This window comes from Antedon bifida, chromosome 11, assembly GCF_963402885.1.
Source record: "Antedon bifida chromosome 11, ecAntBifi1.1, whole genome shotgun sequence".
Lineage (NCBI taxonomy): Eukaryota > Metazoa > Echinodermata > Crinoidea > Comatulida > Antedonidae > Antedon > Antedon bifida.
In genome coordinates this window covers 13,220,262-13,238,418 of record NC_136236.1, presented here as the reverse complement: position 1 = coordinate 13,238,418, position 18,157 = coordinate 13,220,262, and the positions used below count along the sequence as shown (strand labels likewise).

Below are 18,157 nucleotides of genomic sequence, written 5' to 3'. Positions count from 1 at the left end.
ATTGGTGTTCATCACATGGAACTAAAGTAGACTCAAACAAGAAAAAATCAGGTCTATTTAAGCAATTGAATGCTGTTTAATTAAAAAACTCGCTCTCAAGGAAAATCACAGAAATTACGTAACTGTACCTTTAAATTTATTTTTATTGAATGAAATTATTAGTGTTCATCACATGGAACTAAAGTAAACTCAAACAAGAAAAAATCAGGTCTATTTAAGCAATTGAATGCTGTTTAATTAAAAAACTCGCTCTCAAGGAAAATCTCAGAAATTACGTAACTGTACCTTTAAATTTATTTTTATTGAATGAAATTATTAGTGTTCATCACATGGAATTAGTAAACTCAAACAAGAAAAAATCAGGTCTATTTAAGTAATTGAATTCTGTTTAATTAAAAAACTCGCTCTCAAGGAAAACCTCAGAAACTACGTAACTGTACCTTAAAATTTATTTTTATTGAATGAAATTATTAGTGTTTATTACATGAAACTAAAGTAAACTCAAACAAGAAAAAATCAGGTCTATTTAAGCAATTGAATGCTGTTTTATTAAACAGCATTCAATTACTCAAATAAGCTTGATTTTATTAGTGTTCATGACGTGGAACTAAAATAAACTGCTTAATTTTTCCTTGATAGTGTGTTATATTAATATTTATAATATGTGAATAAAATATACTGTACATAAATTGACCCGATTAAATAATACTTTAGAGTAACAGACAAATATATAACATCTTGCACCTTGATATTTTATATCATTGCAAATTTGTTTTCAACAGATGCTGCAGTTTGTTAAGGAGCCAACAAGCTATGCAAGACAAAATAATTCAGCTACCATACACTCTAAAAAGAAACAAACAAATATCAAATGTCAACCAGGAACTAGATTGGGCACAAAAAAAACAAAAGTATTATATCAGCCAAAGTTTCTCTTAATATCATATAAATAAAACTAAACATTCTTATTCACCAGTTTTTATTGTAGGACATTTTGATTATATAAATTCATTTACCTGAAAATGTATTTGAATTTCTTGGCTAAAATCACAAGCCCTTACAGCATTATCGACTGCAAGTCCAATCAAGGTCATGAAAGTGTTTTGGTACAGCTGATTTTTATTATCCTACGGTAAAAAGAAAAAAAATCATAAAATGAAATATTCTATATAGAAGTATGCAACATGTATACAAATAACACACCTATGCACTTGTTCTGACGAGTATGATATGAATATTATATACCATAATTAATTTTGTGTTTTTTTTAAATACAACACGACCAATAATTACTTCACAATCTAATTTATGCAATAGGTCTAATAGTAGGTAGTTATAACACTAATTAACAGTAAAAGAGATGCTACAGTGGTCACATTAATCTATGATATAAAAGGATATCTTTCAAGAAACAAGTTAAAATCAATTTTAATATTGTTAAACTTTTCATTTGTAACAACCAGTTAATCAATTAATATCACAGAGGATGCCGGTCATCAGTTTTGGAATAAACCTAATAAGTATTTTTAAAGTTTTTTACATTAAATTGTAAAAATGTATAAATTAAAATGTACATGTATATTATTATTAATACATTGATTAATAAATATAATGTATTGTTAGCTAGCATTTACTTCTTGACATTTTATAATATATCGTAAACTACTGCTACTACTAGGCCTACTTACTATCTAGGCTTACTACTACTGCTACACTCTTCTATTCTATAGCTAGTAGGGCTAGCCTACACTATAGTATAGGCGTAGCTAGGCCTCTAGGCCCCAACAAAGGCCTAGCTAGGCCCTAGGTAGTACTAGTAGGTTTAGCCTAGCTAGGCTCAACATTAATTAACCAGGCCTAGGCTAGCCTACATAAGTTAAAAAATACCATGAATGAATTGAAAAGACAGCCTAGCCTAGGCCTAGACGATCCGCCTAGACTACCTCTAGACCTAGGCTAGTAGGCCAGGCCCAGGGCTAGGCCTACATCATCACCCGTTCCTCAAAACACACGGCAGCAGTAACAACAATTTTTGCTGCTGTCGCGTTAAAATACAGTTATCAGATTTATATGACGGTTTTCGGGAGTTAGAAACACAAAAGTAACGCCACTTGACGCGAAATTACAGTGGAAAACAAACACCCACGAACAAATGGTACAGGCAATACCTCAAGGCAAATGCAATATATGTAAGGTATATCCTCAAGGACGTGCTGCAGCAAACTCCCTATCAAATTAGGTGACCTGCGACATCTTAAACATATAAGGAACTGATCTTACCATATATGGTTAATTTTTCGCCTACTAATGTTTATTAAACAGCTATTAAATGACGTATACTTTATGGTAATGTTTTCGCGCGAAACGTTGATGCTTCTGTGCCGAGAGAGGGCTTCTAAAATTTATGACGTCATGCGAAGTCGAAAATTCAGCGATAACGGTCATATTTCCCAACGCGGCTGTCCGACTGACTAGGCTTTCATAAAAGCATATAATCACTGTTGTAAACAACAATGTCTTACCTTTAAAACATTATTAGGTTCACGAGATTTCATGCTTTAAAAAGTATGTTATCGAAGACGTACTTGTTCAATAATATTCCATGTTTTGTTGTCATTGTCACGTGTGCATCGATGATCAACCCGACGCGGTATTCTTGAATATCCACGTGCGGTAGGAAATACACTATAATTATGTTGCTACGTTACACACTACTCTTCTTCTTAAAGTATTGAATACATTTACATTTGGCCGGTCATGATGTAATAAATAATAAACTATATTAAATTGTGGATGCGTCGCCTCGCTAATAACCATCCACACATCCAAGTCAAATGTTTTTACTGACAACCCTGGACACTTTCGGACTAAAAAAAGTGTATCTCGTTCTTGTTCTATAATTGCCCTGAATAGGAGTATTTCCCAAAAATATGGGTGTCTCCAAAATAGGGGTGTCTTCCGAATAGGGGTATATCGTATTCGGATTGTTTACGCAACTCTGATTATTTATTTCAATCCGGGGAGGGAAGGAACAAACTAATATCACGAAAAACATTCGTGATGAATCAAAACCATCGTCATTATCATTCTTTTTCTACTAAATGGTGTTTCTCCGATCACGATATGATGTGATTTACTATTCATTAAAAACAAAGAAGCAAACAAACATTTCATGAAATTATTCTAAGATCTAAGAATCTCGACTGTTTGTTCTTGGCGACACGATACGATCATAACGCAAAATGACATCCAGTGAGCTGTGACTATGAGCTGCGGTGGGGGGTCGTTGCCTACATTTGATAAAATCGGTTCGCATGAGACACGCTGTCTTATGTATTTTTGTATAGACACAATGTGCCACTGATATTCAATAATAGTAAAAAAAGCGGTACTTTATAGCAAAACAGCCATTAGGCATACGGTGTGTACGGAATGCTTTTGTGTTCGATATACAATATTTATTATTCTCACCATAAAACTTTCAAACAATATAAGAAATATTTTATATTATTAAACTGAACAAAGAAGGATTAACGGACAAAAAGAAGTTTGAAACCCAGCCCACGGTGCGTGACACGTTCGTGTGTATATAAACAGTAGGTAGCGTATTAGTTGACAGTTAGACGGAAGTTAGTTACATATTACTACAACTCAATAAGGTAAGTTATGCAGCCTAGGTACACACCCATCTCATGCCTCAATGTGGTGGTATTTATTAGCATCGCTATCCCACTCTGGGGGTGACTGCTGCCAGATTATGTATGCCTACAAATGCCAAACTATTTCTAAATTACTCTAAATCGTCGAAAAGATAATATAGATTATCGCATTCAGATTCCTGGCGTCCAAATCAAATGTGTATAATTTGTAATTTGTTAAAATATTGTTTGTTATATATTGTTTGTAATGACCATCTTAAATAAATGATTATTGAAACTTGAAACTTGAAAATAATTATACCTGGACTTATTTTGACAGAAAGCCCTGAACTCAATTACCATGTATCGAGCACTGATATTTGCAACCCTCATGTCAATAGCTTTAGCCAGTCTATTTGGTGAGTATTTAGTTATTCATATGGTCTTTTTTAATGCTGAACGACGTAACATCGAAGCTGTATCGCTTAATGTACGATAGCAAAAACATATACAGGTACTGTATTTACAGTACTTATTATTTAAAAATCTTTCACCCAACTTAAATCATCTGTTCGTTCCCATGTGGGATAGATTAAATACTGTGTTTTTTATTACTTGCCAAAATAAAAGTATGGTAGGCCTATAGAATGCATACTTGCGTTATTTGCACGATGCATCCAACAAGTTATCGTCCAGAGGGCGTTAATAGGTACTGTATATACTTACATCAATGTCTATTGATTGTCAGGACAATACGGGTGACAGACTTCACAAATGCTTATTATATTAAGATATCTAAAAATGTTTCAATACGAGATGAAATTTTAAATAACACGCCCTCTGTCGCTCGGTAGGCTACTATGAAATGTTTCGCTTATTTTCTAAAGTTTGTTTCTTTTTGCTTTTTTTTTTATTGTAGAGGACGTAAGAGAACTAAAAGAACTACTGGAATTCGAAGGTATTTTATAAGTATTTTTCTGTTTTCAAACATCTACAGTTAATTCTAGGCTATTATTAAAGATGTATTGTCCTCCTGAAAAAATAATTCTTACATTTTTGTTGTTGAATATGCCATTTTAATGTCACCTAATAGTTACCCACTTTGACCAAAAATTGGATCGAAAAAAAAGTGTGTTTACCCAAAAAAATGTAATTTAAAGCAAAAAATTGTCAAATTGGCTATCAATTTAGCCATTTATTTTGTCATTTTATAAGTGAAAACATTATTTTTTCCGGGTTTTTTTTCTACGAAAGTTCAACTTCAACTTTATTAAAACTACAAAATAATCGATTCAAAGTCTGATTTTATTAATCTTTATTTTTCATGTCTTTGGGGGACAATACATCTTTAGTTAAAACTTGTATCGCACAAGGTGTTTAAATGCACACAGGTTATTGTTGAATATATGTTTCTTTTCTTTTCACGTGTTTTCATCTTTTTTATTTCGATCGTACGCCTGTCTTGTCACTGTTTCTAAATAAACAAACTAGTATAAAAAAAATGTATTTACAGTACTTTTGTTTAAATGATTTTATTAAATGTCATAGAAAATTGCTAATACTTGTTATTAGATACATATATAATATTTCTTGTGTAAATGTAAGACCTATTGCATAAGGTTTCTCGCAGAAAGCTTGATTTCGCGAGGGACGACGTCATTGCACAATGCATGGCTGCTGAGGAAGGGTTTGGGTGCAAAGGTCACTACGCGTGCGTAAACATCAATCACGTACACGCGCGCGTCGTGATATTTGCTCCCAAATCCTTCTCACCATGCGTCGCGCACGCTATTTGCGATAAACCTTATTGAATATCAAATGAACGCATTCTAATCTATGGTACGTCGTTATGTGATTAATTAATTTTTTTTTAGAGGAAGAAAGGCAGATTTATAAAGAAACCCTGGGCAAAAAAGAAACACTGTCTGAGAAGGCCGATAACTATCGTATGTATCGCAATTGACTTTATTTTAATAAGTTGTTAACACTATATCTGTGTGTGCGCTCGTTCAGTTTGCCACTCTTTGTGTTCAGTGTACCATGTCCCACATAACTGGCTCAGCCTAAAACTTTATTTCATGATTTTCTTTGTTCCTTTTTTTATAACGACTACAGAGAACAAACTGTTATCATTATTATTTTAATCCTTATTGCTACTAAGTTGTTTTTTTTTCTTCAAAAGAGCGTTGTATGGTACGTTATAGTTATTGCAGTGGCCACGGCGACTGTGAACCCATTGACGAGATTAAGAATTATATTAATTATTGGCAATGTGAGTGTACTGGCGGTTACACTGGAGATATTTGTAATACTGCACCAACGACTAATAATGCGAGTAAGTACAGCTTCTACATGATCGACATGAATCAGGAAATTTCACTAACCCATCAATCAAATTAACCACCTTATTTATTATTTCTACTTCACTCTAAACTATTTAAAAATCCTGAATTCGCCCGCCCCTGTTACATTTTGATTTTAAATGTTGTTACATATCTCTTTATTGTCAAAATATAAAATAGGCCTAATAATAATACTAATTACATTGTTGAGTCATCAACGTATAAAGTTAATTATCTATATACAGTAGTTCCGAATTGCATTCTTGATACAATTTGTTTTTATTTTAATAATTTGTCAAAGTACTTTTATCAGAGTGCGCTTTTATTATACTTGCCCATGCAAAGTATATAACCACATAGGGCAGTAAAAGACCGTGCGAAGCATCACTTACTGCTAGTATATATTAATAATTATTTAGTTATTTTTTATTATTTGTGTAAATAACTTCTATGATTAATTAAAAAAAAGTTTCACAGTTGAAAATAAATGAATAACACGTGGCTTGTTCTTCCTAAAGCACTGTTGGCCGCCCATAGATATCAATAACTAGCCAACATATAGCTCACTGTTGGCCGCCCATAGATATCAATAACTAGCAACATATAGCTCATTGATATAGCCAAATCGCTGTGTCATTAATTAATGTTTTTGTGTGTTTTCTTTTGTAGAAAAGGCGGTACTAGTTAATAAAGCCAAGAAAAGCTATGGTATGTATTTTCGAGTGGATCTCAATTTCAATTTAAAAAAAATCTAAATACTAATAATCATTTGATATTATTATAATTATTTTTATTCTTATTGCTACTACAGTATTAGATTAAAATATTTATTTTGTTTTCAAAAAGATTTCAGTATTAATGAGGCTAGTGTGGCTTTCATGGCACACTTGTGTTTATTTGGGTTTATCGCCTGAAACCAATAATGCAACCCAACAAGCACAAACGTATAATATACGTGTGACTCGCGCCACCTAAAAAAAAACCAAAACAAAAAATCATAACAATCGCAGTCATTGTGAAATCGGCTAATAATGTATTTGTACAGCTTTAGTAGGCAGGCTAATGATTACTTTGTCTCTTTATAGGAGGGTTGGTACAGAAGCTAAGGGAACTTTTGGAAGAAGAAAACTACTAAAAGAAATTATAATCTAACAAGGTAATTATTATATTGCTAAACAAGGCCCATTTACACTAGGGCGATAACGATCGACGATAAATATATATAAACATACATTTTTCTTTCATAAAAAAAAAAAATTAGAACAGTTTTCGTTCTAGAACTATAGGATAATCATTTATGCTGTATTTGATAAATACAATTTTTTTTTAATCTAATCAAATGATGATCAACAGAAACAATAAATTCGTTGTATTGTCACGATATTATTGCTCTTACTAATCATGACGTCATTTGATTGGACGTGTGGCAATATTATTTTCATCAAAGGCAGCATATATAATAGTTCTAGGATGAAACATTAAATTACGGTTATATGAAATACACACACATCATCTAAAGCTCTGTCTACACTATCAAACTTTATGTGACAAACAAATGTGATGTGCCCATATATGAAGGCGATGACATATGGAGATGTGATCATTATTACTACCATATTTGGGCATATCATTGGCATATTTGGGCACATCACTACCATATTTGGGCACATCACTACCATATTTGGGCACGTAACACTTTTTTGTCAACTACTTTGATAGTGTAGACAGAGCCTAAGACCTGCTTGTTTTCCTTCATAATTTTATTTTTTCTTTTTTTTTTTACAGGATATGGCCATAGCGTTGCGTCATCATTACCATTACAAGTAGCGTAGTCAATAATACAAAATAGCCCTAAATGGGAGTTTTAAAATACGAGCTCTATAATGCTAAGTAATATACTTTATCCTACAGTATAAATATTATCATGCCATAATAATTATAATTGAGAAGTACATATGTTTACAAACGGCAACAACATAGCATAGTCAACTGTCGCAGCACACAATGCGTATAAACTGTGATGTAAGCTCTAATTTATAGTAACTGCTTAAATAAAGAATAAATAAATCATTATTTTCATTGGTGGATGTTAAGTTGTAATCATTAAAATATTGGTAATCAAAATGTGTCCTTATTTGTGTTTTTTTAGTTTTTTATGTAATTATATAATACTAAACACGTCTATAGCGCCTAATACTAAACACGTCTATAGCGCGTAATATAAATATTTATAAGCGCTTTGCAAACATTGTACACATGAGAAGCCATGGTAAGCATACATATCCTAACTAATATCTAAACAGTAACCAAATTAACGCAGAGGAATCAGTTCTCCAGCTGGCCAGATTAAGATATTAAACATATATAAATAATGAGGCTATCGTTTTAATACAATCATGAATGTTTGCTTCACAAAGGAGAGCAGTATTGAAATAAAAAGACCAACAGCGCCATCTAATTCTATACGATTTTCAACAACAACGAAACGCACAAATATGTTCAGAAAATGATTTTTTTTTTTGGTCGTTAGGAGGACGATAACGATCAACGATAAGTGGATAAACGTGCATTTAAAAAAAAGAAAATTAGAAAGGTGTTTTATTCTAAAAAAAACTATAGGATATCCATTTATGCTGCCATTGATAAAAATAAAATGTCAGACGTCCAATCAAATGACGTCATGATTAGTATGGTATCGTCGTATCGTCAATAATCATGACATCATTTGAATGGAAGTGTGAAATATTATTTTCATCAAAAATCATATTAATACAGAAGGGCCTTATTACACGAAATGCCCTCGCCAAATCATGTATGAATGGGACCTTATTACACGAAATGCCCTCTCAAAATCATATATAAATGGGACACGTATTACACGAAATGCCCTCACCAAATCATATATGAATGGGACCTTATTACACGAAATGCCCTCGCCAAATCATATATGAATGGGACCCGTATTACATGAAATGCCCTCGCCAAATCATATATGAATGGTACCTTAGTATATGAAATGCCCTCGCCAAATCATGTATGAATGGGACCCGTATTACATGAAATGCCTTTGCCAAATCATATGAATGGGACCCGTATTACACGAAAAGCCCTCGCCAAATCATATATGAATGGGACCCGTATTACATGAAATGCCCTCGCCAAATCATACACGAAATGCCCTCGCCAAATAATGTATGGATGGGACCTTATTACATGAAAATCCCTCGCCAAATCATATATGAATGGGACCTTATTACACGAAATGCCCTCGCCAAATAATGTATGGATGGGACCTTATTACATGAAAATCCCTCGATAAATCATGTATGGATGGAACCTTATTACATGAAATGCCCTCGCTAAATCATGTATGAATAGGACCTTATTACATGAGCCCTCGCCAAATCATATGAATGGGACGTTACTCAAACTTGTTGTTCGAAATTCCCCTTTTATACTTGAATTCAATTTCAAAAGACAAAATCTCAACGAGGTCGCACAAAATGAAAATAAGATTAAAGAAATCGACCTTCTTTTGTGCCTTTAACTAAATACTCTGATTCAAAAATGCTACTAATCTACTATCTAACGAATAGTACTTCACTGGTAAACAATACAAATACGGGGATAACATTAGCATTAAAATGGGTAAGCTTAAGACTTTAAGTAAGTGTTACAATTTGGGCTTCTTTAAGACCGGATTTAAGACGCTCAGTACGGCCAGTACTAGACATCATTTGACTGAAGAAGCTACATACAATACAAGCTCTTTACCACCATCTTATACAGGTAAGATTTTGTACTCAAATATCAGCATTATTTATCTTGAGGGAAACTATGTTGTACTTTCTAAACTATTTTAAAATCTTTTATTTTATTATTTAGGATAACTTAAAGACGGTATCTTCAAGTTATTCTAAATAATATATAAAATTATTTTTGTATTATTATTATTCGCGGTACTACGTACCATTTATTTGTATCAACAAAATATATATACAGTATTTCTTTTACAAAAATATTTCTATAAGTTTAATCTAAATGAATGAACGGAAAACGTATTTTATACAAAACGGGTATGCAATGAGCCGAAGCTCTTAAACGCATTGATAGAAACTCACATTACAAGAATATTTAGAGGCCTCCTGTTGGAAACATTGGCCCATTAAATGTACCTATAAGTTGGATACACTACATTATTATATGTCATAACAATACAAACAATTAAATCAATATATTTTTGAATAAATATTTCATAATTGCAGATTTCGTTTGCAACGCATCCTTCTCGACATGATTCGTTTAATCGTCATCTTTACTTTTGTTTCTGCTGCTTTTGCCGGATTATATAGTAAGTGAACAATAAAAATAAAACGAACCGTCGCTTCACGAACCCGTTTTGTTTTTGTTTTTAATAATGTTCCATGTGAAATCCAACAAGATAAGTGTTAATGCAGCTTAAAGCATTCTTAAAGTTTGATTCCCACTTGGATGGAATGCAAGAGAGTTGCCCAATCACAAGCAACAGAATTATGATCCGTCGCGTTGTGATTGGTCACATCATTTGCAGTTCGCTTACCACTTGATTTAAGGGGGATACATGAGTCGTGTAAAATTAACTAATTTTCTAAAACTTTATTCAAATTTAAATGGACTCAAACATTATGGTAAAAATAGATTAACCGATATACTCAATCTAAGAATTCGGAAATTAGAAAACAAACAGATATCTCTGATTTTTTTTTTGTATGCTAGTTATCACAGCAATTTTGATCCACAGATTTGGAAGCGCGCGATTATAAAGGACGTTGTGAATACGAGACGAACTCATGCAGTGGTAATGGGGAGTGTACAGAAATAAACAACTATTGGTTTTGTTCCTGTAAAGATGGCTACACTGGAAACAACTGCAACGGTAAGACTATTAAAAAAACATTTTTAAATAATTATAATTAAGAAAAAAAAACTCGTTTGAGCGCAAATGTAGGCCTATGCAAGATTGTTCTTTTTAATTAAGAAAAAACATAAAAACAATCATTTTAATCATACATTTACGTCATTAAAAAAATATTTTTACGCTAGAATTGGAAAAACGTGATTATAAAGGACGTTGTGAATACGAGACGAACTCATGCAGTGGTAATGGTGAATGTACAGAAATAAACGAGTATTGGTTTTGTTCCTGTAAAGATGGCTACACTGGAAACAACTGCAACGGTAAGACTTTAAAAAAAACCATTTTTAAATAATTATAATTAAGAAAAATAAACTCGTTTGAGCGCAAATGTAGGCCTATGCAAGATTGTTCTTTTTAATTAATAAAAAACATAAAAACAATCATTTTAATCATACATTTACGTCATTAAAAAAATATTTTTACGCTAGAATTGGAAAAACGTGATTATAAAGGACGTTGTGAATACGAGACGAACTCATGCAGTGGTAATGGTGAATGTACAGAAATAAACGAGTATTGGTTTTGTTCCTGTAAAGATGGCTACACTGGAAACAACTGCAACGGTAAGACTTTAAAAAAAACCATTTTAAAATAATTATAATTAAGAAAAATAAACTCGTTTGAGCGCAAATGTAGGCCTATGCAAGATTGTTCTTTTTAATTAATAAAAAACATAAAAACAATCATTTTAATCATACATTTACGTCATTAAAAAAATATTTTTACGCTAGAATTGGAAAAACGTGATTATAAAGGACGTTGTGAATACGAGACGAACTCATGCAGTGGTAATGGGGAGTGTACAGAAATAAACAACTATTGGTTTTGTTCCTGTAAAGATGGCTACACTGGAAACAAATGCGATGATAGTAAGTAGTCTGCTTTATCAAAACAACGTCTTTCAATCGTAACTTTAAGCTGTTCTCTCTTTTATATTGTTTTGTTTATTTTCTAGCATCATCGCAGACGCGCGAATTGGATTTGTTGCGACGACTTTTAAGCAAACTCAAATAAACGATAGGTCAAAGGTGAAAGGTCATGTGTCAAAGTAAGTAGGCTCCAATCAAAACTATTTCAACAAACTGTTTAAAATAAATATAAAATTAGAAAAAATTGACAATAGTAGCCTAATTGTGTATATATACTGTATATATTTAATTTACAGAACTGGTGTAGGCACTTGTTTGACAGAAACAGCGGCCGTGGATACAAGAGCAGCCCATTATGTTGCTATATGAAGTAACATGTTTGACGCAACAACAGATATTTTGTTTATTTTTCTAGTAGTTTTTAGATATAAAAATGTGATAAGTAATGCAATAGTTTGTACACACGATCAATTACGTCATCACAATCGGTACATTAACTGTTACGTAGCATTTCAATAAATAACTTTCTTTGTTTATCCTGGCTCAATGAGTTTCGTTTTTTTCTGTTCTTTTATTCACGTTTTTAACCAAAATCAAATCAAAGCTGTGTGTAAGCGACTGTGGGACATTACATTTGTTAACGTGTATGTGCAAAAAAGTTTCTCCGGTGCATAAATAACTGTCTGTTAAGTTTGGTTTTTTCTTTCTCATCGGGTTTCGTTTCTAAATATATCAAAAGCTTTAATTCCACTCAATTGGACATAAAGCACCGACGTAGGCGCAACGTAAGTGAGTTGACCAATCACAAGCGACAGTTTGGATGATCCATCGCGTCGTGATTGGTTAAATTACTCAATTACTCTTGCGTTGCTTTCAATTAAGCGTGAATCAAGTTTAGATTATAATATTTTTACATTCAATTTTGCATGAAAATTATGACCCCTAAGGTTCATACGTGTTATTCACTTTTCCGCTAGTTTCGTCGGGCCTCTTTTCTACTTTTGTTTGTTTCTTCATTGTTCTATGATACAACATTCCATATATTATTCCAGCAATTAGAGCCACGCCTAATATGCTACCAAGAGTGGCCCATAATACTGTGTGACTGTTTTCTTCATCTGGAATAGATGCAATATACTCCATGTTTGCTGATACGATGTTTGAAACATCCCCCATGTTACCGCTCTCATCCGCAGCGCGTATAGCAAAAAAGTAGGTCACGTTTTCTCCTTTAGTTGGCACTTTTATTGTGATCTTTTCTGTGAATCCAGCTGAACTTATGTCTGACAAATTTCCCTGTAGTAAGTCGTTGTTCGTCACCAAGAGAGCATTTTCAAAATCTTCAAACAGTTTTGTGTAATTACCGGCCGCCATTAATTCATATTTTGAAGCTGTAAAAAACATATTTGTATTTAGTTTTTATTACTGCAGTAATTTGATAAGTCAAAGTATGGACAGAGTCGATTGTGATTGGTCAAATTACCTGCCAATGAAGATAATGGGCGTGGCTATCAATTGATTTGCTGGCTTGCATAAACATGACTAAAACATACCTGTGCCCTTATCAAAATCGTCACCCACAGCCGTCCATTGTAAAATGACACTTTGTTCAGCGTATGACGTCTGCAGTACGCGCAGGTCAAGTATTCTAGAAGGTGATAGTTTATCCTGAGTCTGTTTACTATAACCTTCGACCTCAATGACGCCCCCTGATGCTGTTCGAACAAACATTCCTGTAGGCTCAAAGGCGGGTAATTCCTCATTTATAGTATCTACAATTGAATTTAAAATCATATTATATACTGGTCCGTACAACTCAAGACCATTGCTTAAACATTATTCATATAATTTCATTACAAAGTTTACTTAATGCACAAAATGCTTGTCATACCAACTTTGTGGCGTTCCATAGTATTTAATATTTTACGTATAAAATTATGCAAATAATTACGTTAGTGCAAATCGTTAAAGATGTATTGTCCCCCTAAAAAATATTTTTTTTTTATATTTTGTTGTTGAATATGCCATGTTAATGTCACATAATAGTTATTGACTTTGACCAAAAATTGGATCGAAAAAAAATGTATTTACCTGAAAAAACTGGAATTTAAAGCAAAAAATGGTCAAATTGGCTGACAGCCAATGGATTTTTGGTTGAATTTAACCAACCGTGTTTTTTTTATGGAAGTGATTAACTTTATTAAAACTACAAAACAACCTATTCAAAGTCTGATTTAATTAATCTTCTATTTTCATGTTTTTGGGGACATACATCTTTAACGTTGCTACATGCTTTAAAAAAAGACATGCGTATAAATGATAGTACCTGGTCGTATTGGTAGTGACCCGGTTGCTTTAGCTCTACTAACTACTGCCGTATTAGCCGAGTTCTCAACCTTTATTGCAATACTATAACGACCGTTGTCAGTAAAACTAAAGAAATAGCCGGAGTACACCCCGTCGTCTATCGTGATGTCTGGCTCAGCACCTTTATCCAAAAGTACTATTTCTTCAATGGCGTCCGGGCCTTCAATAACTGCTGACACCTGCACGTTGAGAACGGGTAGGTAACCCTTGGTGACGATGGCGTAGATGATGACGACGGGGACGTTGTTAAGGTTGACTGTTGGGTCACTGACCAGCGCTAATACTTCTATTGGATCTTCGTTAGTAGACTGTTTGGACTCCACGTTCACGGTGACAACTTGAGACGGAGATGTTTTCAAGGCGTTGGCCATCGTAATTTGCCAATATCCAGTCTGTAACAAATAGAAAACACATTATGGTTAAGAAAAGTTTGTATTCGAGGATCTTAAGTTTCTGTTTTAAACAAAGATATAAAAATGCCTACATAAGTGATTGATATATCTAAGTGAGTCGGCTTATGTCAAACGCAGTGTGCACTCGCAACATACCGGTGCTGTGCCGCCAATCTTGATCGTTATCAGCTTGGTCTGTGTATCAATATTGTATAGAGACTCATTGACCAAACTTCCGTCAGGTTTTTCTAACACTACTTCAATTAAAGCTCCAATCCAAGAAAAGCTAAAAACAGTGTCCAGCCCCACTCCAGCGTCGATGAACACCAACACTGTGACGTTTCCATTGCGTGGTACAGTTTGTGGTCCACTGTATAACTGAAACATGAAATAAGATATTATTTATTGGTCCATCTTAAAATATGTTGAAAATCCATTTTCCAAACGGCGTGCGTACATACAATAAAAGAGTTAAGAATAAACATTGTCATTATTATCACCATCGTTGTTGTCATGATCTACTTACCGTTATAGGAAGTGACTGAGAGCTGAGGTCAGGTCGCGTTGTGATAGTAGCCGAAAACGCATTGTTAAGCGTTGATATATCCGCATCTCCCGCAAAGAAGAACGCAAGACCACCTGACGCGTCGCTTAAGTCTCTTAACTCGTTGTCAGCAGCGTCAGTGAACGCAATAGTGTCTACGATAACGCCAGCAGTATCGATGTCATCTAATACTTCAGGAATACCGGGGTTATTGGTATTCTGACCGTCACTGATAACTAGAAGGTAGCCGCCTGATGGATCATCTCCACCACGTGACAGAACCTGTAAAATATAAACATAACGTAACGTAACGTAAAGTGCGTAAGGCACACATGACGTAATGTGTAACGTGACATAACGCCTAACGTGAATTGGAGTGTTTTACACTCGTGATCGGTTTATGACCGGTTTATGACATCCCAATTACGCTCGCTCTGTCGTCCGGTTTTTGTACATCCTAGTGTAACGTCTTAGAAATAGGCTAAGGTGTTTAAGCTAGGATGTCAATGGATTTTAATAGCACATTTCTACTTACATCAATTCCCTTCAACACTCCAGATCCAATACTAGTTCCACCAGTGGCTACTGTTGGTAATGCTGCTACCAAGGTGTCACGTGTTGATGTATCGTTAGTAATAAGCACCAGCTCTGACAGAACGGAGCCGCTGACGTCAAAGTGAACGATTCCTACGTAACTACCCTCATCAACGGTGTAACGTAGATAGTGTGTTGACGCCTGCAGGAGTATCTCTATGTTATCGCCCTACAGATTAAACAAAGTGTTATCAAAGTAGGAAGAAAGAGAGTTTCTTTTGGAAGGTAAATTTGCATTTACATTATTCGATGTGCAAGGATATACACGCACAACAGGTGATTTGACCAATAGAAAGCACGGATCACCGTCATCATCCAAACTGCTGTCGCTTGTGATTGGTTGGTAAAATTATTTGCGTTGCATGTGAAGTGTGAACCAATTTTCTCATTAGAATGGCTGCCTTACCTGCATACTGCCAGAGGTATCTAGAACCAACACTATTCTTCTATCACCAGGCTGGACAATACGGAAGTTTGGCGTAGTGTCTGTATCACCCGCAATCGGCGGGTTGTTGTTGTTTTTAAAGTCATCGGTTTCTAGCATGACATCCCAACAGCTTTTACTCTGACACATAATGTTATGTTTGTGAGGAGCTTCAACGTCGTGGAGTGTCAATGGATCTGATCGATCACTGTTACAAAACGTTTTCACCTAGAAGGAGGAAAAAAGAAGTTTTAAGTTTGGGTTCCACGAGGGAAGCAAGCAATGACGTAAGTGCAACGTAAAGCTTAGTTTCCACTCTAGGACGCAACGCAATGACGTAGCGGCAACGTACATAAAGCTTGGTTCTCATTAGAACACAACGCAAGCGCAACATAAGTGATTTGACCAATCAAAAACGATGGAAGTTATTCGAACAGTCGCTTGTCATTGGTCAACTCGCGCATGTCTCTAGTGGAAAACCACGATTTGTGATAAAATGTTTCATTCTGGTCTTACAACTTGTATATATATGGGAGGCAACTTTAACGCCTATCTACTTACCGAGTCAAGGAATTGACCATACATTATAGACGCCTTTGCCACTTGACCTTCCAAGATTGGAAAGAAAACACATTCAGGTTGGTATACTCCAGTCGCTGGATCAAGATAACATTGTTTCAATGTAAAGATGTTAACATATTCTCCTTTGATAGCTAGTGAACATCGGGTTGCTTCTACAGCATGATCTGACGTTGCGTAGAACGCCGCAGAACCTGCATCGTTTGTAGTGTACTCGTCAAAGAGACCCCACCTAAGATGACCCCATTCATGAACCAGTAATTTATCTGAAAACAATGTATTTATGACACACAATTAAGTTTTAAAAATGAATTTAATATTTGTTTTTCTTCATTATTTTTTAGCTTTGCTGCCGTCTTTGTCCTTGAAACTATTTTGCCCGCCTGTACCTCCTTTAAGTTTAGTTAGAGCATTTCAATTATGTTAGGTATGTGGAGGTTGAAATCTATTTTGGACTCACCTACAGGTCCCCAAATAAACTCGCTTTGTTGTTTATCCAATAAATAATTTGGTGTGAGATGGATGTACTCTCCCGCTTCGCCACATCCACCAAGCTGGTGCGTGTACGGGTTGTCATCCCAACGAGGGTTCGGACTGTCTATGATAACGTTCGCCCTATCAAAGCTTTCTGACGTCACTGGTTCATATTCTGGTTTTGATGTCCATGATTTGGGAACCAAGATGGTAATGGTCTTCCAGTAAGTCCTGTTATAAGTTGCCTCGAACAGTTTGCTGGACCCGCCGGTGAATGCACTCTAAATAACCAAGATTTAACATAAACATAAACTGCAGCCTTTCCAGATAAACAGGTTATTTATATGTTTTAGATATTTTTACTGTAGTAACTGCACTTATTTTGGCATGACCTAATTAAACTAAACTAACAGTAGGCCTATCTCGCTTGTAACAAATATCTAAGCCAATTTGTTGTAAGTAAATACAGCAGGACTTTCCCAGAAAACATGGAAAATCCATTTTCAAATTAACTGCTTTCCTCGGAAATTCTAAATAAAAATTGAGTTATTTGACTTACTTTGATTTCGTCAATGAGCTCATCATTTTCCGGAATATCTTTATTTATAGCCACGAGTAAGTTCCGGTATTTACCGTTCTTTAACGTAATCTGATTGCGTTGCCACGAGCACCAACCAGTGCAGATCAACGATAGTAATACGACGACCACGAATAACGCTTTCATTTTAGAAAGAAGTGGAATAAAATCTCAAACAAATATTTATCAGATCTTTTTCAGAAAGTTAATGCTAAAGTCAGATATCAATCAATCAAACCATTAATTAACTTAAAAAAGCAGAATTTCCAAAGATCTCAAGTAAATGATTACACAATGACGAACACTACCGAACTAAACCAGTCACAAGAAACCTGTGTGTCATATATATAAAACAAAATCACTTAGATACAAGAATGTTGATGGTACGTCATTATAATTG

General features: G+C 34.4%; 2 protein-coding genes and 4 long non-coding RNA genes across 8 annotated transcripts; 4 read left to right on the top strand and 2 right to left on the bottom strand.

Moving 5' to 3' along the window:
* Positions 1-204: 204 nt before the first annotated feature.
* LOC144855754 (uncharacterized) lies at positions 205-2,011 on the bottom strand. Of its 2 annotated transcripts, XR_013614862.1 has the most exons (3): positions 1,888-2,011; positions 1,017-1,127; positions 205-846 (listed from the first exon to the last, which is right to left on the bottom strand). It is a non-coding gene; the product is annotated as an uncharacterized LOC144855754 (long non-coding RNA). The 2 variants fall into 2 exon arrangements; XR_013614861.1 differs by lacking the exon at positions 1,888-2,011 and having other exon boundaries at positions 1,017-1,633.
* A 1,962-nt stretch (positions 2,012-3,973) lies between these two features.
* Positions 3,974-5,835, top strand: LOC144855609 (uncharacterized). Of its 2 annotated transcripts, XR_013614842.1 has the most exons (4): positions 3,974-4,057; positions 4,558-4,607; positions 5,527-5,584; positions 5,821-5,835. It is a non-coding gene; the product is annotated as an uncharacterized LOC144855609 (long non-coding RNA). The 2 variants fall into 2 exon arrangements; XR_013614841.1 differs by lacking the exon at positions 5,821-5,835 and having other exon boundaries at positions 5,527-5,802.
* Positions 5,836-6,647: 812 nt separating this feature from the next.
* On the top strand, positions 6,648-8,104 carry LOC144855608 (uncharacterized). Its single transcript, XR_013614840.1, has 3 exons — positions 6,648-6,688; positions 7,066-7,136; positions 7,766-8,104. It is a non-coding gene; the product is annotated as an uncharacterized LOC144855608 (long non-coding RNA).
* Positions 8,105-10,263: 2,159 nt separating this feature from the next.
* Positions 10,264-11,248, top strand: LOC144855207 (uncharacterized). The gene is made up of 4 exons (XM_078713018.1): positions 10,264-10,331; positions 10,761-10,895; positions 11,063-11,197; positions 11,241-11,248. The coding sequence occupies exons 1-4, from the start codon at positions 10,274-10,276 to the stop codon at positions 11,246-11,248; spliced, it is 336 nt and encodes a 111-aa protein (XP_078569144.1). The 5' UTR covers positions 10,264-10,273.
* Positions 11,249-11,361: 113 nt separating this feature from the next.
* On the top strand, positions 11,362-12,035 carry LOC144855610 (uncharacterized). The gene is made up of 3 exons (XR_013614843.1): positions 11,362-11,500; positions 11,669-11,806; positions 11,893-12,035. It is a non-coding gene; the product is annotated as an uncharacterized LOC144855610 (long non-coding RNA).
* A 76-nt stretch (positions 12,036-12,111) lies between these two features.
* LOC144855607 (calcium-activated chloride channel regulator 4-like) lies at positions 12,112-18,084 on the bottom strand. The gene is made up of 10 exons (XM_078713514.1): positions 17,740-18,084; positions 17,167-17,461; positions 16,689-16,972; positions 16,110-16,355; positions 15,645-15,872; positions 15,092-15,391; positions 14,722-14,943; positions 14,133-14,565; positions 13,360-13,578; positions 12,112-13,197 (listed from the first exon to the last, which is right to left on the bottom strand). Exons 1-10 carry the CDS (start codon positions 17,902-17,904, stop codon positions 12,749-12,751), a joined length of 2,841 nt encoding a protein of 946 aa, XP_078569640.1. The 5' UTR covers positions 17,905-18,084; the 3' UTR covers positions 12,112-12,748.
* Positions 18,085-18,157: the final 73 nt, after the last annotated feature.

Coding starts and splice junctions, on each gene's coding strand:
- LOC144855607 (XM_078713514.1), bottom strand. CDS start 17,904: ATGAAAGCGTTATTCGTGGTCGTCGTATTACTATCGTTGATCTGCACT. Junction 16,356..16,688: donor ATGGTCAATTCCTTGACTCG/GTAAGTAGATAG, acceptor TCCTCCTTCTAG/GTGAAAACGTTTTGTAACAG. Junction 14,566..14,721: donor AGATTGGCGGCACAGCACCG/GTATGTTGCGAG, acceptor TATTTGTTACAG/ACTGGATATTGGCAAATTAC.
- LOC144855207 (XM_078713018.1), top strand. CDS start 10,274: ATGATTCGTTTAATCGTCATCTTTACTTTTGTTTCTGCTGCTTTTGCC. Junction 10,332..10,760: donor TGCTTTTGCCGGATTATATA/GTAAGTGAACAA, acceptor TTTGATCCACAG/ATTTGGAAGCGCGCGATTAT. Junction 10,896..11,062: donor CACTGGAAACAACTGCAACG/GTAAGACTATTA, acceptor TTTTTACGCTAG/AATTGGAAAAACGTGATTAT.